General features: G+C 43.4%; 1 protein-coding gene across 1 annotated transcript in view; it reads right to left on the bottom strand.

Moving 5' to 3' along the window:
- Positions 1–22583, bottom strand: part of LOC136945765 (leucine-rich repeat-containing G-protein coupled receptor 6) — a 66257-nt gene that overhangs the window by 36333 nt on the left and 7341 nt on the right. The window contains 1 exon segment of the mRNA XM_067239786.1: positions 9026–9097. Coding sequence (XP_067095887.1) covers positions 9026–9097 — 72 coding nt within the window.

Genomic DNA, 22583 nt, shown 5'->3' with positions numbered 1-22583 from the left:
CTCCTCCAGTCTTACACCCCCCCCCGCCACCTACAGTCTTCTTCTGACAACCGTCTGGTGGTCCCACCGCTCAAGAGCGCCCGGTCCCAACACAAGCGCTTCTCCTGTCTGGCCCCCCAATGGTGGAATCAACTCCCCACCACCATCAGGGACACTGACTGTCTCCCCACCTTCAAGAAAAGGCTCAAGACGCACTTGTTCCGGGAGTAAAACGGCACTTAGGAATGCTTAGCTGGACCTGATGTTAGGTTACTCCAGGATCACAATGACTCGTATTGAGAGACTTGTTGCTCTTGTTGGTTATTTGTAACGGTTTCAAATTCTTGTACTCGCTGTGAAATATTTTTACTGTTGATTGTTTTTTGTATGAGTATGTGTTGATACGACACACCTATCAAAGCATTAAGACATAAAAAAGGTTTCTTGCCATCAATGAAGACGGGTAGGGATAGAAAAGAGAGGTGGGATAGAGTGAGAGAATTTAGACAGATGAGAGAGGGATTGAGCGAGACCTGGAGGGATGGATGATGCACACTTACATGTCATTATAAACATTAATGACATGCTACACCAAAGGCATGTTTACCCTGGTGAGACTGATACCTGGTACACAGTATGGAGGGGGTAATCATAAGAGGAGAAAAGGGAACATTGAATCTGTGCCAGCGACAACATGTCTCGCCTTGCCTTTCAACTCTGCCCATGGAGCCTGTTAGAAGGCCCACCACTGGAGGGTGTGTGTGTGTGTGTGTGTGTGTGTGTGTGTGTGTGTGTGTGTGTGTGCGTGCGTGTGCACAAGAGCACATAACAGGGCTTTGATTTTATAAGTCGAGACAATTATTTGGCATATTTACAAGGTGTTTACCATAACCCCATACACAAACACACAAAAATACACGCAAATTAACAGTGAATGCATAAGAAGATCTGAGGTTAACATTCTATTCATCTTACAACATCATCATCCTCTCTCTCCCCTCTCTCTTTATGTCTCCAAGAGCAATCAGAAGCACGGGTCGTAAATAGGTTTTTTACAGCAGGGACATCCTCCCTGGATGAGTTGCAAAGAAACATAACCTGACCATAAACTGTGTGGCCAGACATCAGAGAGCTTTGAGTGAGGTGGGGTGGGAGGGTAACAAGAGAGGAGAGCAAATGACAGGAGTAGATGAGAGATGAGAGAATATAAGATTAAATGCCAGAAGAGGATAGATCTATCCTTAACCGATGGGTATGTGTAGATATGCTATGCTCTGCATGGACGTGGATACAGCTGTTATTTTACATTGCAGCTCAATTTTTCAAGCTTCTCTTTACAGCCTGTTGCGCCTTCAATGAAGATTACCCTTTTCTGTATACATTCTGTGTGATATACCTAACACTCATTTATGTTGGCCCTCTCTTGCCCTGCCATAAAGGTCTGGAGTCATGGTAACCGATGTAACCACTGTTATTAAAGCGTACAGTACTTGTCTGCAGTCTTCTCTTCCCTAATGCCTCGCAGCCAGCAGCTACATGTATTAGCAGAGAAAGCTCCAGGTGCAGGTCAGTTCACCACCACACAGACACACACACACACACTCACAGAGCTCCCTCAGGGCATATCTGGGTATTCAGACTGTGACAGGCATTGAGTTGGTTCCTCTTATCCTGGATTTAGTAAAAACAAACAGCTCTCTCTCACTCTCTCACACACACATACACACACAGACATACACCACTTCAACGTGTCACCATAATGGTATAAATCCTGGTTATTCCATTAGATCTCTCTCTGAGACTTTTTCATGTCTTCTCTGAAGGTTTGGGTTGGTTATTGGGGCATTTTGTGAAGTAGCTTGTAAAAAGGATTATACCAATAAAAACCTATGTATTTCTAGATCAGCATGTGCACATCCTCATAACTCTATCTGTATTCTTTATGTATTTTCTCTATAGCCATTTTTCTTGACCTCATGGTATTTGTAACCTATTGTTTTTGTTAGTATTCTTATTCTTATATTTCTCCGCTAAATAGCCCAATAGCTCAAAAAGTCCTGGAGTGGGAGGGTAACAAGGGAGGGTAACAAGAGTGGACTGCAAATGACCCGAGCAGCTGAGAGCTACCCGATTTTTTTCAATTTGGCCCAATGATACAACAGGTCACTCATTACTCCCAGACGGCTAGTGGCCCATGTACGCCCATAGGAGGAGCTATAAAACACGCCCAAAGTCTACGTGATTTCCCCAGCGCACCATTAGTCCAAAATGCCTGTAAATTGGTAGACATGCCTTATTTCTCATGGGAAACAAAAAAGCCTCAAGGACCCATATTGTCAGACTTTTCTTGTACTGTCCAAATTTGGTACAACCTTCAAAAACTTTCTCTTCATGAACCATAGATCCAATCGACTTGAAATTTGTTTACAGATGTGTAGAATACATGTTTTCATATAGGATGACATGGAATAAGAAATGCAATACAAAATGGCTGAAAGGGGTGTATTTTTGTAAATGTCCACATTGCCTCAATATCTTTGTGTCAATAAATCAAATATAATTTTGACTCATGGTTTTTCAAACCTAAGAGGGTTTAAGATGACATCACTCTGAAGTAGGCCAACCATAAACAATTTCACCTTGGTATGTCAATATATGATTGAATTCAATTGAATTGCTCCACAGCGCACACGCTCCAAATTCTCACAGACTCATCCTGCCCCTTGACACTAGGACCTGTTGTGTCGCACAGCATTTTGACCCCTTGTCCCGCACGTGGCATATTGAAAATGCTGTGCGATACAGCGCAAAGCGGGACAGGTGATCACCCTACTTGACACACGCGCGAGCTTGGCGAGACGCACACACATCCTTTCTGGAAATGGTGTGCTGACCAAGCCCCCACCCTCGGTTTTTAGCTCCTGTTTCATTTTGCTTCCAATCGCAGCTCGCCGGTACAAATATAAATAGCTTTTTCGGCGGCCATTGTTGTTTTCAACTGGAATCGCCAGATAGCCTTGTTGGAGGCAGCCACGTTCGGTAAGTCTTATTTTTACACATTTTAAGCCAGAATCAATGATTGGGTTCGTGAAAGTACACTACTCTTGAATTATGGTGAAGGTTTGAGCACTTTCAGACCTTTAGATCGTGAGTTTGAAGTGATGGAAAACCGAACTCGAAAAGTAGCTTCCTTTTTCCCTCTGTGTTTATAATTAGTGAATCATTTAGCGTCTCGGCGAATTATTCATCAAAAAGGTAGAGGAGGGCAGCTTTTAGGACAACAAGCGATTCCCCAATCACCTGTAGGATCAGAATTGTGATTTGGGTCGTGAAACTCTTTGTAATTGGAGTGAGTTCGGACGCAAGGGAGACCGCATAGGCTTAGGCAGCAGCCATGCTTCATGTTCATAAATTCACCATTTTACAGTTCGGTGTACACCAAAAAAGACGAGCAGGGCAGCCTTCAAGAGATGTGGGAATTGTGCTTTTAGCCAGATGGTTTTTTTGTGATTTGTGCAAAACTTTCAAGTGGAGTGAGACTGCGTCCCGGGGATACTGTACATTGTTTTGACGTTAGCCTCAGAGTCAGACTCGGCTCGCCCACTGGCAGTGTGTAAACAATGTTTTGTATTTCACTCAATTCTACTCCAAAAAGGTCAGGGAGGACTGTTTTTCCGTGCTTGTGAGCGCCCTGGATGCATATGCCACCGGTGCCCAGGTCCCCTGGCAGTTCTGCAGGAGCACACTGCCAAGCCCACACGACGAGGCATCGGCTGAGATTTTAAGGTCTTTGTTTGGGTCATACAACTGCAGGACCGGAGTGGACGCTAACTCTTGTTTGAGGCTGGTGAATGTCCTCTGATGATCAGGGCCCCAATACAACATGTTCTTTTTGGACAGCAGGTCTCTGAGAGCTTTATCCTTTTCAGCTAGGTTGGGCACAAACTTGCCTAGTTGATTTACCATGCCCAGAAAGCTCCTGAGCTCACTGACATTAAGCGGCGGATCCATGTCTCGTACAGCACGTGTCTTCTCTAGATCTGGGCTTATCCCGTCTGCCGAGACGATGTGTCCAAGGAATGCCACCTTGGTTTTGCTGAACTCACACTTAGCTGTGTTCAGTGTGATGCCAGCCACCTGTGCCCTCTGCAGAACCGCATGAACCCGTGTGTCGTGTTCTGCCTTTGTTGAACCCCATAAAAGGACGTCGTCCATGTGGCAGACGACTCCTACTAATCCTTTTGTCACTTCTGTCACCATCCGGTTTTGAAAATTGTCTGGAGCCGAGGCAATACCAAATGGTAAGCGGTTGAAGAAGTAGTGCCTGAATGGGGTGATAAAAGTGGTGTAATGGGCACAGTCTTCTGATAATGGGATCTGCCAAAACCCCATGTTGGCATCCAGTTTTGTGTATCTTTGCATCAGACAACATGCCTAGCGTCTGGTCCACAGACGGAAGGATAAACTTTTCCCTGCACACGGCTTTGTTGAGGGGCGAGAGGTCTACACAGATCCGGATTTCATCCTTAGATTTCTTTGGTGCGACCACCATGCCAGAGCACCACTCTGTCGGCCGCTCGATCCGGCTGATGACTCCTAGCTGCTCCATGCACTGGAGTTCCTGCTTCACTTTTCCCATCAAGGGCAGTGGGACACGGTGAGGCACTTTCAGAGACACAGGCTTGGCATCTAGCCTGAGTTTAATTGTGTACTGCTGCTGTACTAAACCTAACCCACAGCACAGCTTTGGGTATTGTTGTTTTACAGAGTCCAAGTCGATGCTATCTACTCTGGCTACCAGTCTGAGGCTAACTGAGGCAGGTCTACTCAGCAGAGCTGTGTTCAGGTGCTTCACTACATGTCCTCTGTGGTGCGTTTATCACCACTCTTCGGTACCTCTCTGGCTACCCCCACTACAGAGAGAGGTACACGGCCTGGCCCAAACAGTGCTTTTTTACCTGGGGTGAGGTTGTATGCGGTGCCTCTGCATATCTGTCTGTACACCTGCTCTGGTATGACAGTAACGTCGGCCCCTGTATCAATCTTGAACCTCACAATAGTATTACATTTACATTTTTTACATTTATTCATTTAGCAGACGCTTTTATCCAAAGCGACTTCCAAGAGAGAGCTTTACAAAGTGCATAGGTCACTGATCATAACAACAAGATAGCCAAAAAACATCGCGAGTAGCCAAAACATGAAGCACACATTGTGAACAACCAAAGTAAGTGCCAAAGGGAAGAACCATAAGAGCATGTAGTTAAACAAGTCACAACCAAACAACATGAACAGCTATAAGTGCAAGTGTACCTGTGGGAAAAAGCAAGCAACAGTAATAAAACAATATATCACAGCGAGAACCAAAAATTTTAATCAGTTACCACTAACCACAAGAGCAACAAGTCTCTAAGCAAGAGTCATTGTGATCCTTGAGGAAACTAACATCGGGTCAAGCGAACCGTTCCTAAGTACCGTTGTACTCCCGGAACAAGTGCGTCTTGAGCCTTTTCTTGAAGGTGGAGAGACAGTCAGTGTCTCTGATGGAGGTGGGGAGTTGATTCCACCACTGGGGGGCCAGACAGGAGAAGAGCTTGTGTTGGGACCGGGCGGTCTTGAGCGGTGGGACCACCAGGCGGTTGTCTGAAGAAGACCGTAGGTGGCGGGTGGGGGTGTAAGGCTGCAGGAGAGACTTGATGTAGACGGGTGCAGTCCCGTTCACTGCTCGGAAGGTCAATACCAGGGTCTTGAATCTGATACGGGCCATGATAGGTAGCCAGTGGAGAGAGATGAGGAGCGGGGTAACATGGGAGCGTCTGGGTAGATTGTAGACCAGGCGGGCCGCCGCGTTCTGAATCCTCTGAAGAGGGCGGGTTGCACATGCTGGGAGACCAGCGAGCAGAGAGTTGCAATAGTCCAACAGTTGCAATAGTCCAACGTATAGTATGCCTTACTTGTAAGTCTACTGTCCATGCCTGTTGTCTTGCATCAACAGTTCCCAGGAATATGTCGTCATCTTCCGTGACAGCACTCACACTTTTGGCAGACTTGCACACTTTGCCATAATGCCCTCTCTTACCACAATTGTAGCAGTCTGCAGTCTTTGCCGGGCACTGGAATTTAGCGTGTGACTTACCACAGTTAGAGCATGACCTAGCCTCTGCTCCTGATTGTGCTTCATGCTTCTCTTTGTACTGTTTGGCTGGCTGTCTTTTATCTTTCCAGGCTTGCTGTTTCCCTGTCCTAGTGTGCACGGCATCCACTGCAGTTTTAATAGCATGTGTAGCATCTCCTCTGAGATCTGATTGTTGCCGTTTAATGTCCTCTGCTTGTCTGACCATATTAATGTTTTTAGCCAGATCCAGTCTGCTCTCCATCTGCATTTTCTGTGAAAGCACATTGTCTCTAATGCCTACCACGAACTGTCTCTCAACAGTTCTTCGTGCAGTGCCCCATACTCACAATCTTCAGCCAGTGCATATAAAGCAGTTATAAACGCTTGACTTGCTTGACTACCCCTCTCTAGCTGGACAGCTTCTCTCTTCAGCCAAATCTTATAACGCTTGCCACAGGACAAATAGCTTACTTTTCTATACATTAACTGACGACAATGGTTCTCAGCACTGAGAATAGCTCAGTAGGCTAAGACGGTGCACTGCAAGGAGCAAGGTCACAGGTTCAAATCCAGCCACAGTCTTTTGGTCTGTCATAATTTTGATTATTTGTTTAGTTAAACAGGATGACATCATTCTGATATACCATGCCCTATTTCACCTCGTTTCTTAACCTTTGTCCCAAAGCTGACCAAAGCTAATACTCAAATCACACAGTCGGAGCACAGATAGTCAGCATCAGTGCCCCTTGGGTACCCAGCATGCAGTGCGGTATGTCAAATAGGCAAAGACTTGTGGAAAATAGTGTGGTTACAACAGTTGTGCGAGGGATTTCAGTTGTTGTGTTTGTTCAGTTAGATGTTTGTAATGTTATTGTTTATCAGTTAATATAATCTTGTTGGTCACCCTGATTGTGCATGTTGTGTATTTTAATGGGACCAGAGAGTCGGCTGCTATACTGCCATAGGCTATTCTCGCAAGGAGCTGAACATGAGCTCTGCCCTAGCCCAGTTGTCCACATGACTATTGTTAATTATGAATTGACTGAGACTCTGGAAAGAGATCAACTCAAGAAGAGTTACAATATCTGTGGCTTTTCAGCCATCTTGGGGAAAGTTTGAAAAGAGTACTGTGGTTAAAATGTGTCAATTGTGGGAGGCATGTTTTTGGACTACATCTAAACCTCATGCGGCCGCTGCAGCATTTCTGCCTTGGCATGACCTGCGCTGGGAGAGAGGGAAACAGCATGGATGGAAGTTGTGTGGGCAGATGTGTGTTTATATAGGGTGAAATAGAATAAGAAATGCAATACAAAATGGCTGAAAGGGGTGTATTTATGTATATGTCCACATAAAATCTCAACAGTTGTTGTGTAGCAGAGAGGATAGAGAGACTGACTTGTAACCTTATGCTCATGAGTTCAAATACCCATTCAGCCTATTGTTGTTGGCCAAACATGAAGTCGTTTTGCTCTCTTGTTGTCCAACTCTTGACCTACATTGTACATTTTTATAATATTTTGCGGAGGAACCCGGATCGCTGCTTGCAGCTATATTTTCACATAACTTTATTGTTTAAGAAGTCTCTTTGCGTTGTGTGTGTATGTGTTGCATTCTTGCAAGTGGTTGTGTGATTATACAGTATATACACTAAGAATGTGTTCACATAGGTTGTACACATTTTTTTTTGAGAAAGGTCTGTGAATAACCTGAAATTCAATGTCAAGCAGTAAAATACCAGTAGTAAAAATGAAATAAAAAGTAAAATTTTCAGTTACCAAAAACTGACAATTTAAGTTATACAAAAAGGCATTTTCAGGGATCAAGTAATGGATTCACATCGTTCTGCTGTTTCTCCAGCAATGGAAGTCAATTAAGCCTTAAAAGTTTTACAATTCCTACAGGTGTTGCAACTTTTGTTGATTACTGACAGACCAAACTAAATGTTTTGGGACAGTATTGTACTGTACTCTAGAAGAAATATGGTGAGACCATTACAACCCGTAGAAGTGTAGGACTTTCCTTCATTTAAAATGCAGATAAAGTTTCAGATGGTTTTCTATACACCTTGCCATGCATAAGTGTGTTTGGCTGTAACATCTGCAAAAAGCTACTTACAGTAAATGAGTGGGGAAAAAACGATTTCATTTCTTTTCAGCTCCAATTGTTTATTTGTTAAATTGGCAAAGCTATTTAGGCATGGCACTGGTGCAGCATGTCATGTCATCTGTTGACGTCAGTTTCGCAATCACTGCATGCTTCTAATTGAAGGTCTGGGCCTTCCCCTTTAGTGGACATAAATACTGTATGCATTCACAGACATGGACGCATGCTCACACATCATGTGTTGCTATGTGTTGCTATATCGCAATTGCAGCCACCTTCCACCATCCCCAGCTCCTCTATACTGTCTATCTGCATCAGCTACAGAACAATGCAATGCAAACTCTGACAGTGACTTCACTGAATATTTATCTGTAAAATATATTTTACTGTTACAAAAAGTAGCCATAATCTGCATTACCAACCATCCCTCAGTAAATTGCTCCTCCTGAGAGCCTGACCCTTGGATAGAATGACTCCGTCAAAGATAAATGTATTTCCATTGCAATAAATGGCTAATCAATATGTGAGTGTCTTGACTAAAATGCTTTAGTTTTATAACACGTTGGCACATTCAAACTGGAAAAATGGAGGTGTTCTAAAACCTTTCACCGGTGGTGTATACGGTAGTCCAGTTAAGACAGGGTTAAGAGAAATGAAAAATTGAACGTGTTAAACCTTACTTGACAAGAATTATGAGATCACCTATCCTTCCTATCCTCCTCTTCCTCTGCATTTTCTCTGGCTAGCAATATTGCTGCTTGTGTCTCACACAACTTCTTGTCACATATAAATTATGGTAATTTTGTGTGAGCGAGTGTTGCGACTCACAGTTCGGTTAGCAGGTGCAGTCTGTGGAAGGCTCTGGGCTGAATTTCACTGATGTTGTTCATGCTCAGGTCACTGAAAGAGAGGGAGAGAGAGAGAAAGCTTTAAGTGCATGTACTTTGATTACATAACAAGCAATTATGTGAGAGAGTAGAGAGTGACAGGTTTCTTTTACATTTTCATGAATGAAAAGACAACCAAGTTTGTGTGTGAGAGAGAGATAGAGAGAGAGAAGAGAATGAGGGAGGAGGATAGGTAAGAAGGGTCAGTAGAGAAGGGAGAGAGGGATGGAAGCAGGGAGAACATTAACCAATGAATCATTGTTGGGCAGCTGCAGTAACCTCCTTGGTCCCTGCTCCTTTTTCTTTTCCAGATGTTTCCCTACCTTCTCCTCTGATCAAACCCTCAATCTCTCTCTCTTTTACTCAACCGCTCTCTTGCAACCTCTCTTTTCCACAACCTCTCTGTCTCTTTCACAACCCCTCTCTCTTTAATAGAGAGCTGCAATAAAGACACACACACTGACGTGAGAGGGTTGTTGATTCAGCTGCTTTTTGGTTGAAGAGGTTGAGGTAAAGCTTGCACACACACAGAGACACACATACATAAACACATACACACATACACAACACTGGTGATAGTAATGCCTGTTTGAAAACACATGATCTGACCTCATGGTCTCAGTCATGTCAGGTCATCTCTCACAGACACAGCGAGGAGAAAGAGCATGTTACCTCACCCCTCTCTTATTGTTGCTCTTCTTGGGGATTAGCTCCACACATCCTCACAAAGTGTGGGTTGTATTCTGAATCACCAGTGTATGTGCGTGCGTGTGTGTTTGTAGCTGCTTGTGTGTTGCTGTTTTCCTAAACTTGAGTATTGTGTGATGTAACACATTGGCGTTTGTGTTCCCCGTGTTTTCCGTGCTGTGACGTGTGAGCCTGTGAGCGAACGCGATCCCCTGTGTGTTTGTGTCTGACGAGCCGTAGCTCAGAAAGCTGGACCACCGGGATAGCAAACGTAAACGCAGCTCTCAGGAACCCTTCCCTGCTGGGAGTTTTGACACAGTGATGTTTGTTGGTTTGTCAGGCCCTCTGAGGGGAATAGGGTGACCCCAGACACCTACAGAACTTGCCCGGTTTGCTGTTGTAGACGCTGGCTGGCTGGATGTTTGGGGAGGTTCCCATGAACAGGCTTGATAAGCTAGCCCTGCATGATGTCAGTTTTGATTTGCAGGCATATGTTTATGCTTAAGTCTCAAACGGATGAGAGTGGACTCGGGTGTACTGATGATGCCAATTGGTTGACGTGCTAATTGGGATGAAAGGTGTGTACACAGGAACACCAGCTGATTGGGTGACTTTGCACATGTAGCCCTAACACACACACACAAGTTGATCTCAAACACACCCCACTCACACACTCTCTCACAGGGTCTGACACAGCCCTCTCACACACACTCTTGAGAGATGTGGAGAACGTGTGAATAGCCTGTCAATGTTTAAGTCCTCCTGGTCTGGGTTTCTGACTGAAGTGTCAGAAACAGGCTTTCGGTCAGGTCGTCTGCGCCAAGGCTGCGTTCAGACAGAATAAACACGTGGAGAAAGTGTTTAAAAATAAAAACGGCAGGAGGAGTGAGTCATGGAGGGGAAACGTTGAAGCACAGATCGGATGTGTGTACCAAGACAGAGAAAAGGAGAAAAAGAGAGGGAGATATACAGAAGGGCAGGCAGAGAAACAGAGAGGTCGATAGAAACAGAAAAGGAGCGAAAATGGAGAGGGAGGAAGGCAGAGAAACGAGAGAGGGAGGCAGAGATAGATAAAGAGAGAGAGAGAGAGAGAGAGAGAGACATTCCTGGATCTGCTGTCCCAAGGCCTCCACTGAAAACCTGACATATTGTTGGAGAGCAGGGTTACGCAGGCCTTGTTTTTAAAATCAAATAACAGCTGTGGCTTTCTTAAAAGATTATAATTATGATTGATGAGCACCACATGTGGATTGCGTCAGGGGCCTTTGTGGTGAAGGGAGGTATTTTCGGCGCAAATAAACGCCAGAATAAAATTTTAAAAAAATAACATTAGTGGGTGATACAATGGCTGAAACTTCCACATTCAGAGTTTGAGGTTTATATTCTTTTTATAGGCATCTCTGGTGTGTGTGTGTATGTTATGTGTTTGTGTCTTTGGGCCCTATCTGGCACCCAGCGCAATTGACTTTGTCAACGACGCAAGTATCATTCCTAGTTTGCACTCGACGTAAAGCGAACTTTTCCCTCCACAGACGCACGTCGGTAAATTAGGGAATGACTTTGCACTCCCGGGGGCGGTTCAGCGAAAAAAGGAGGCATGTTCTAGTGCAAACGTTCCCTGGTGCGATTTTGCAGTTTCAGAAAAACAATTCCGCCACTGACCAGGAAAAACGTAGTCTAAAGTCAATGGCGCGTTATTTAGATGATATTTTAAGGGCGCAAGCTTGGTCCGTGCGCACTGCTGGCGAGGCCAGGGTCTTCTTTCTGCGAAGCTACTTTACATTGTTTTGATTTATGGCGTGTTACATTTCTTCAATGATTATAAAAAGATTTTCATGAGAAATCTCAATGTATGTGAACTTGATTTGTAACAATTGTGGCAATTTCCTCCCAAGCCTGTTTAACCGAAGCTAATTTGGGTGGGTTTCTTCTCCCATCTCCATCAGAATCAGAATGCGGTTTATTCGCCATTGCCTATGTTACAAAAACACGGAATTTACTGTGGCAGGAAGGTGCAAACAATAAACATATACGGGTCTTAAATCAAGTAAAAAAGTACAATAGTTAAAATTCTAAGAACTTAACAAGTTACAAATATAACAATTGAAAAAATAAAATATATATAAAGATAAGGGGAGTCAGGTGGCTGAGCGGTGAGGGAGTCGGGCTAGTAATCTGATGGTTGCCAGTTCGATTCCCGGCCGTGCAAAATTACGTTGTGTCCTTGGGCAAGGCACTTCACCCTACTTGCTTAGGGGGGAATGTCCCTGTACTTACTGTAAGTCGCTCTGGATAAGAGCGTCTGCTAAATTACTAAAATGTAAAAAAAATGTAAATGTAAGAATAAGAATTTGAAATATAGCTGCGGTGTCACGATATACTTGAAGACTGTGGCTGTATTCAATCCTAGGACCTTACGTTTCAAAGAGCCCATCTTATCCCAGAGAGCTATTCTCACTGCTGGGAAATGCTGTGTTCGGTTACTTTATTAAAAAAAGGAAGCCGTTTCTCCCATGACGAGCTTTGTCAGATTTGACCCAAGTATAAACAGCTGTAATTCAGTCATATTTTGACATATCAAGGTGATTGTGGTAGGAAGATGATTAGATGACATGCTCACGATGACATTTCCAAAGTTTCGTCTCCATACGGTAAACCGTCGCAGAGACAAGGCCTCACTTCCGCTATGGCGTGCTCTTTGTCAAAATCGTTTGCGTGTAACTCATGAACGGTTTGACTTATCTCTACCATTTGCTAACTTTTGTCGGCATGGTCTGAAGATGATCTCTTACAATGTTTATGAAAATCGGAGCAATGGCCTAGGAGGAGTTTGAAAAAGTTGGCATTTCTTAAAATACAAATGACGGAAAAACCTTCGGGACGACAATGACGCCATAGGGTTCAGTCGAATCGTCTGCGTCTAAGGAATCCGATGAAACCTCACTTAAAAAAAACGGTCTCATGGTTTGAAAGTTATGGGCGTAAACACACCTCCAACTTTGACGCCTTGGTGGCACTATAGTGCTTCAGGGATCTACATGAAACTTGGTGACAATAATCAGGAGACCGTTCCAAATCAGTGTGCCAAATTTCAAAACTTTGCACCAATCGCTATGCATAATAATAATAATAATAAAACTAACAAAAACAATAGGTGGCCCCTAATAATAAGAATACGTAGAAACACTTAAGGTGGCTTCGCCGCTTCACGGCTTGGCCACCAATGAGCAGCATGAGCGGGCAATTTAGTGCAATGAGAAAACTGCTCTGCCTTTCCCATACAATGTCACTTCTCTATCTGTTACGGCCCTGACTAGAACGTCGGTCTCCTCGGCTGTGAACCGCTCCTGGCGCGCTTCTGGCAAATCCGCCGTTATAATAGCAATCCCCCATGGAACAAGCGCTGCTCTTAAAGGGAATGTGAGATGACGCTCTGATTGGTTTATTGCACGTTATGCCCAAACCACACCCATTAGTAAAGTAGCTACTTCGGACCAACCCATTTAAGATTTGTGCCAGGCGCAAAGTCATTTATCCCGCCGGCAAAATAGCAACCACACCGGAGTCCCGCCCAGAAAGTTACTTGCGCTTTTCGTTTTGATACTAGCGTTTCAGATCGTTAAAATAGGGCCCATAATGCTTTTCAAGTTTCACACAACCTGGGGTGGCTCACCTGGTAATGCAGCACACCATGAGGACTGAGGCCTTGATATAAGAAACCAAGTTTTATTCCGACTGGGGCCATTCCCTGCATGTCTTCCCCTCTTTCTCTCACTGTTTTCCTGTCTCGCTCTCCAACATCTCTATAAATAAAGGCCCCAAAAACTTGAATACAACCTACATCTTATACTGCAAGACTTTAGCTACGTGTTTTTTGGGGAGAAAACATGAGAGCTAAGACATGATATCTCTGCCATCGCAGTATCACCATGTTCATCTGAATAGCCCCACTGTCCTTGCTGTGACACCAGACCTGTAATCATCACACACACACACACCAGTCCCCTCAGATCTCTCTGCTGCCTTGGACAGATGTTGACTGATGAGCTAAAGGTTCTGTCCACAGGTCGAGGGAGAACACACTCACTGTGCACGCAAAACTCATACACACAGTCTCTCTCTCTCTGTCTTTCTCTATTACATCTAAACCAGCCATGTTCATCCCTCAACGTACACAGTCTGCTCTGCCCCTTTCTGTTTTAATTTTGTCATGTTTGTCTGCTGTTCTTTCTTTCAGTCCTTTCTTTCTGTCTTCTATGGCCTTTCTCCGAACCTCTGCTAAGTGGTTTGCAAACACACCAGTAATCTCTGGGAGTCATTTAAGATATTCATGTGCTTGCATGTCTTTTACGTACGTGTATATGTGTGTGTGTGTGTGTGTGTGTGCACAAGGGGGCAGCAACTTGGGTTGACGCTGCAGGGAAGAATTGAAAAGGAAGAGGGGCGTGTCAGGGCAGCCCACCAGAACAGACACCATCATACACACACACACACACACATACATACACACAGAGATCAGGTGCCACCTCCTTAGGCCCATGGCTATTTCAGTGATTTCCTCCAACACAGGTATGCTTTCATCCCCCTGCCTGGCTAGCTATCCTTCCACACTGCTATATTGGCCTCATAGGACTGGAACCACAATGATGACTACAGCTATTATCTCTGTGTCTGGAACATAGTACAGATGACAGCATCATAAGGCTTTGTGATTGAAGTCAGGCACATTGCACAGTATTTGTTTAGTTTTTTGTTTTGTGTTTTTGTGTGCAGACACTGGACGATGCATGAAGGCTTGGGTCTTCTCTGAAATGTGAGTCAGGTAGTGTGTGTGTGTATGTGTGTGTCAGGTACTGTAGTCAGTCAGGTTGTGTTTTTGTGTGATATTTGACTCTAAAATTGTTTCCATGGTGAGGGGGAACAACACAATCATGAAGGAAGGCACAATTGCAGAGTATACTGGTGTGAGTGTGCCCCCATCCCCATTGTAGTTGAATCTGAATGGACTTGACTTCTAGTGATAGGGTGTGGCAAAAAAACTAACCACATCACCTACAGTTAGGTCCATAAGTATTTGGACATTGACACAATTTTCAGCATTTTGGCTCTGTATACCACCACAATGGATTTAAAATGAAACAATCAAGATGTGCTTCAAGTGCAGACTTTCAGCTTTAATTTCAGGGTATTTACATCCAAATCAGGTGAACGGTGTAGGAATTATAATACATTTTATATGTGCCCCCCCCCCCTTTTTAAGGGACCAAAAATAATTGGACAAACTAACATAATCATAAATCTAATTGCCACTTTTAATACTTGGTTGCAAATTCTTTGCAGTCAATGACAGCCTGAAGTCTGGAACCCATAGACATCACCAGACGCTGGGTTTCGTCCCTGGTGATGCTCTGCCAGGCCTCTACTGCAACTGTCTTCAGTTCCTGCTTGTTCTTGGGGCATTTTCCCTTCAGTTTTGTCTTTAGCAAGTGAAATGCATGCTCAATTGGATTTAGGTCAGGTGATTGACTTGGCCATTGCAGAACATTCCACTTTTGCCACTTTGCCTTAAAAAACTCTTTGGTTGCTTTCGCAGTATGCTTCGGGTCATTGTCCATCTGCACTGTGAAGCGCCGTCCTATGAGTTCTGAAGCATTTGGCTGAATCTGAGCAGATAATATTGCCCGAAACACTTCAGAATTCATCCTACTGCTTTTGTCAGCAGTCACATCATCGATAAATACAAGGGAACCAGTTCCATTGGCAGCCATACATGCCCACGCCATAACACTACCTCCACCATGCTTCACTGATGAGGTGGTATGCTTTGGATCATGAGCAGTTCCTTCCCTTCTCCATACTCTTCTCTTCCCATCATTCTGGTACAAGTTGATCTTGGTCTCATCTGTCCATAGGATGTTGTTCCAGAACTGTACAGGCTCTTTTAGATGTTTTTTGGCAAACTCTAATCTGGTCTTCCTGTTTTTGAGACTCACCAATGGTTTACATCTTGTGGTGAACCCTCTGTATTTACTCTGGTGAAGTCTTCTCTTAATTGTTGACTTTGACACAGATACGCCTACCTCCTGGAGAGTGTTCTTGATCTAGCCAACTGTTGTGAAGGGGTTTTTCTTCACCAGGGAAAGAATTCTTCTGTCATCCACAACAGTTGTTTTCCGTGGTCTTCCGGGTCTTTTGGTGTTGCTGAGCTCACCAGTGCGTTCTTTCTTTTTAAGAATGTACCAAACAGTTGATTTGGCCACACCTAATGTTTTTGCTATCTCTCTGATAGGTTTGTTTTGATTTTTCAGCCTAACGATGGCTTGCTTCACTGATGGTGACAGCTCTTTGGACTTCATATTGAGAGTTGACAGCAACAGATTCCAAACACAAATACCATACTTGAAATGAACTCTAGACCTTTTATCTGCTCCTTGTCAATGAAATAACGAACTCCCTTTATGAGGGAATAACATGGGAGTCAGGTGACTGAGCGGTTAAAGAATCAGGCTAGTAATCAGAAGGTCGCTGGTTCGATTCCCAGCCGTGTCAAATGACGTTGTGTCCTTGGGCAAGGCACTTCACCCTACTTGCCTCAGGGGGAATGTCCCTGTACTTACTGTAAGTCGCTCTGGATAAGAGCGTCCGCTAAATGACTAAATGTAACATACACCTGGCCATGGAACAGCTGAGCAGCCAATTGTCCAATTACTTTTGGTCCCTTAAAAAGGGGGGGGCCACATATAAAATGTATTGTAATTCCTACACCGTTCACCTGATTTGGATGTAAATACCCTGAAATTAAAGCTGAAAGTCTGCACTTAAAGCACATCTTAATTGTTTCATTTCAAATCCATTGTGGTGGTATACAGAGCCAAAATGATGAAAATTGTGTCAATGTCCAAATACTTATGGACCTAACTGTATACTGTACCTCCCTCACACACACACAAACACACACACACACACACACACAAACAGCAGGGGGGGCAGCATCACTGTGTGTGTTTGTGCGACATCGCATTACATTACATTGTCAGGACAGCTGAGAAGAGGACACATTTCATAGCTTCTGTCCTGCCTTGGGACTGTCACACACAAACAAACAAACAAACACACACACACACACTGTTTCTCACTCTCTCACCCTTTCTTTCACATACTGTCTCTCACACTCTTATGTATCCTCTCTCTCCCTCAGCACCTGTAGGTATGTTCTCTAAAATGCACACACTGCACACACACACATTCATCGACTGCAAGAACACTGAAGCCTCAGATCTTTCTCCCTCCCTCCTTTTGTCTTCCTCTCTTTCTATCTCCTTCCTCCAATCTCCCTAACTCTCTCTCTCTGTCCCTCCCACTCTCCCTCATTCTCACTCTCTCCGTCCTCCCACTCTCCAGCTCTGGTGCTGACTTACCCGATACACAGCGAACAATACAAGGTAAACTCTGAGCCCTTTGAAGCTGTCCTTTCCTAAACAGAACATTACTAATGCCGTCTTCCATAATGAAACTTAGAAGACGCTAAGCTTGGTCTTCCCTGGGGACCAAAATATCAGGAGGGCCACACCCTGACCTGCCTCTCCCAGCTGCAGTAAAGTCTCCAGCTTAAGAGAGCTATGCTTGCAAGGCCAAGATGATTCCACACAACGATCTCTTCTCCCAAACATAACAGCACACATGCACGCACGCACGCAAACACACACACACACATAATTCACATACACACAATGTCTCAGGAAGGAGAATACAATACCTCTCTTGACTATTCTCTCTCACACACTCCCAGACTTCCTGGGAGGGGTTCTGGGCCTTTCTTCTCTTTATCTCTCTCTCCCTCCCTTATTCTTTCTTCTTCTCTTTCATTGCCACAAAGAGAGGGAGAGCGAGAGGTCTTTCACCTGGACAGGGAGAGTCACAGAGGGGGCAAAGCCACAAAGGAAGGAAAGAGACAGAGAGGAAGGGAAAAAGCAGTAGGTAAAGAGAGAAGAGGAGAGACACGTCTGTGTTTTTGTGTTCCTGTGTTTTGTGAGTGTGAGTGTGTGTTTTCCTAATGTGGTTGAGGAGAGAATGACAGGCGGATGTCTGGGAGGGGAAGAGCGCCTGTTTAGTCTGAGACGATGTCATGGGAAACATCTTCATTCCTTGTGGGACTCATTCATGTGGAGTCACACACACACAGACACACACGCAGACACTAATGTATAAACACTTGCATACACAGTTGTACACACATAACACGCAAAAGAAGGCATGCAAATACAAACAAGAATGTATAAACACTTCTCATACACACATGCTCACACACATACAGTACACAGCAAGGTTGCTGTACATATATGTCCGCCCCTTGTCCTCCCACACACTCACACTGTCATGAGATGGAAGAGGGAAATATGAAAGGTCAACCACTTGAGCCCTTCAACAGTAAGAGACACTTGGGGCTACACACAACGTCCCTCTGTCTCTGACACATGCGGACACACCACATAGTCGGGATTGGACAAAATGTCTCAATGAGGACAAACCTTCTAAAAAGATAAGATACCGCTTTATTAATCCACAGGTAGGGAATTATAGGCATTGCAGCAAGAGTGACAGGCCTGAGATAGAGATAATACATTAATCAATCAATCAATAATGAAAACCAATTGACATATATTGTAATGTAAAAAATATGAACAAATAAACTTGTAAACAACCTATAAACATGTAAACAATATAAACATAGAAACAACGACAATGTAAATAACATAAACAGCAATGACAACACATGAAAAACCAATGTACATGTACTGTAGTGACATGCATACATGTAGTAACAGTTATGTACATTTCACTATAACTTACTATTTGTTCTTATATATCATATCCATCTTACTAATTATTAGTTGTATTCTATACAACTTACTAAATATAACATCTATATAACTGAAAAAGGATAACATATACACTACTGGACAAAAGTTTTAAAACACCAAGATCTTTCCAGTTTTCCTTGAAATTGCAGCTGTTTAGCAGCAATGGAGGTAAATTGGATCTATCAGTACCAGTACCTTGTTGATTTGTTTTACTACTACACCCTTTGAAGCATTACTAGACAAGACAGATCACACCTCTCAAAAGTGTATATCCTTCCTTTGAAATTGCACAGAAAACCAAGGTGTCAGTGAGCACAGTTTCCTACACCATAATACGGCATTTGGAAAATGGGGGGACCCCATGACTGGAGTTCTGGCAGACCCAGGACAGAAGACATGAGTTTCTGGAGAGTCAACAGCCTACATAATGAGCGCCTCAGGACAACAGCTTCAAGCACAACTCAACACTGGTCTGAGCAAGCAAGTTCCCGTTTTTATTGTGAAGAGAAGACTTCGAGCTGCAGGTTTGAGTGGCAGTAAGAAATGTAGTTACATATAGCTATAGCAGCATAGCTAAGATGGATAAATAACAAAAAGAGCCTTGCTTGGGCTTCAAACAAACAGCAAGTGCTCAGATGTCCTCTGGGAACACAATGACACTTATTGAGGGACTTGTTACACTTGATGGTTAGTTGTAACTGATTTAACTACTTGTACTCCCTGTGAATTATATTATTGTTGCTTGCTTTCCTCAAGGTACACTCTAGCACTTTCGAGGATCATGTTGTTTAATTGTAATTTGTTTAACTACATGCTCTTCTGGTTCTACCCATTGGCACTTATTTCCTTTTCACAATGTATGCTTCATGTTTTGGCTACTCGCAATGTTTTTGGGGCTATCTCGTTGTTTATGATCATTGACCTATGCACTTTTTGTAAAGCTCTTTCTTGTAAGTAGCTTTGGATAAAAACTTTTGCTAAATAAATAAATGTAAATGAAAAATGTAGGTGCATAGCAAACTTCAATAAGTCCACTCTCATTAGATGGACTTACAGTACATAAACACTCCTGGGGCCCTATCTTGCACCCAGCGCAATTGACTTTGTCAACGACGCAAGTATCATTCCTAGTTTGCACTCGACGCAAAGTGGACTTTTCCCTCCAAATCAAATCAAATCAAACCATCAAAATTACCTTGCACCCCGTGAACACCCCTTTGCGCCGGAACACCCCTTGGCGTGTTCCGGCGCAAACGTTCCCTGGTGCTATTTTGCAGTGTCCGAAAAACAATTCCGCCACAGACCAGGAAAATCGTAGTCTAAAGTCAATGCCGTATTATTCAGATGCTATTTTAAAGGCGCAAGCTTGGCCCATGCGCACTGCTGGCGAGGCCAGGGTCTTCTTCCTGCGAAGCTACGTTACATAGTTTTGATTTATTGTATGGCTGTGTTATATTTCTTTCATGTCAATGATTAAAAAGATTTTCATGAGAAATCTCTAGGCCTATGTATGTGAACTTGATTTGTAACAATTGTGGAAATTTCCTCCCACACCTGTTTAACCGAAGCTAATTTGGGTGGGTTTCTTCTCCCATCCCAATCAAAATCAGAATTTGGTTTATTCGCCATGTATGTTACACAAACACGGAATTTACTGTGGCAGGAAGGTGCAAACAATAAACATATACGGGTCTTAAATTAAGTAACAAAGTACAATGGTTAAACTAATTCTAAGAACTAAACAATTGAAAAATATAACAATTAAAAAAATTAAATATATATAAAAATAAGACTAAGAATTTGAATGAGCAGCATGAGTGGGCAACTTAGTGCAATGAGAAAACTGCTCTGCCTTTCCCAAACAATGTCACTTTATCTTTTACGGGCCTGACGAGAACGTCGCTCTCCTCGGCTGTGAACCGCAGTAATGTAGCTACTTAAGACCAACCCATTTTAGATTTACGCCAGGCGCAAAGTAATTTATCCCGCCGGTATAATAGCAACAGCGCCGGAGTCCCGCCCACAAAGTTACGTTAAAGTGCGTTTCGATTCTTGCGTTTCAGATCGTTAAAAAATAGGGCCCCTGGTGTTAACACTGATATTTGCTATGTGGACTACTGAAAACTGAAAGTAATTATGGACAGATTATTCAAAATGTTAAATATTTGGTTCATTACCCAAGGTCTTTGTACGCCATTGGTAGGCAAAAGGAATGTCAAATATGGAGGAGGAAGCGTGATGGTCTGGGGTTCTTTTGCTGGATCCAGGGACTTTCACAGATGGCAACCTGACTTAACAGAAACAGCAGAGCCATGCAACCCTGTTTACGCTCCGGTAAACATCTAGATGGTCAGGGGTTCATCCTTCAACAAGATGATGACCCTGAACATTCCATCAGGCAATGTCAGAACTACCTCAGAAGGAAAAAAAAAATGCCGTTTTGGAAAGAATCAATCCAATCAATATCAGATTTCCATGATGTCAAGAATGCCACAAGTGTTTTGCAGGTATATCTGCAAAAGGTGGCAACTTTGATGAGAACATTTTTAGAAAACTAAATAATTTCCATGACCAGTTGGTTGTTTGTTCTTTGCTTTCATTTTAGAGTACATGTAACATTAAATGGCGCAAACAGACAATGTTTACTCCTCGACAGGTCTGCAAACACCTTTGTAAACCGAGATTTGTTAAAACGTTTGTTGACCGAGACCGTAGGTCGAGGTTTACAAACAAATCGTTTTAACAAATCGAGGCGACAAAGCGTTTGCTGACCTGTCGAGGAGTAAACATTTGGTTTCTTATATACTACAACAATCCGTGGGAAGATAACAAATCAAACAGGTCGAATCTGGAGCAGACGCCATATTGTCAGAGCAATCAGCTGCACTTGCACTGGTGACGTCACTACACCTCCAAGGCTGTCTGCTTCAGATACTTTTTTAAAACGCGAAGCGATTGCGGGGCGTTTGCGGACCTGTGCAGAAACCATATTTGGTTGTTTTAGTTTTTTTTTTGGCAACTTAGGCTACTTTGTTGCCGAGCAGATGCTACGTTGTTAAGGTCAATGGCTACATCTCCAAGGCAACCGCTTGTTGCTAGGTCCATAAAACCGTTTATTTACCTCTGCGAACATTCGGGAGGTATATAAACGGTATTATTAACTTTTGAGAACGTCTTCTGGACCAATAGGAACAGCGTATTGGTCCAATTATTACACTAGTATATAAGAAATTTAAATAAAAGCTGGAAATAAAAGTTCCAAAAATCTTTTGGGACTTTTTAGTGTTTTCTGGCCCAAAATTCCCAATTCCATGCTCAGAAAATATATTTACTGCAGCTTCACATTTGAAGTTGTGCCTACACACTTGTTGGCCTTTCTCCACTATAAAATTTTAAAATACAATGATCCTCAAATATTTATAAATTACTGTAACATGCTTACTGAGTCGACTGTAGTCAAGATAGGGAGTCAGGTGGCTGAGCAGTTAGAGAATCGGGGTAGTAATCAGAAGGTCACTGGTTTGATTCCCGGCAGTGCCAAATGACGTTGTGTGGGCAAGGCACTTCACCCTACTTGCCACGGGGGAATGTCCCTGTACTTACTGTAAGTCGCTCTGGATAAGAGCATCGACTAAATGTAATGTAAAATGTAGATAGGAATTGTATTGTTTCCTGGTCAAATATTCAGACAGATTTTATATTATACCCATTTCCCCCTCTGCAGGTCAGCTAGAAATGGAAACCAGCAGAAATAGCAGAAATCGATGCAAATGATGAGGAGGGAAGGGGTCCACAGACACCTGTCAAACTAGATTCCTTCTTCCTGGGAGGGTTCTCTGTCAAACAGACCCAGAAGCAGTTTACCCAACCCTTAAACACCACCTAGCAATGACCGTAGATATCCCACAACTTACCCGAGATCAGTGCCTCAAGGGATCCATATCCAGTAAC

This window comes from Osmerus mordax, chromosome 7 (genome assembly GCF_038355195.1).
Source record: "Osmerus mordax isolate fOsmMor3 chromosome 7, fOsmMor3.pri, whole genome shotgun sequence".
Lineage (NCBI taxonomy): Eukaryota > Metazoa > Chordata > Actinopteri > Osmeriformes > Osmeridae > Osmerus > Osmerus mordax.
This window is presented reverse-complemented; position numbering and strand designations above follow the sequence as displayed.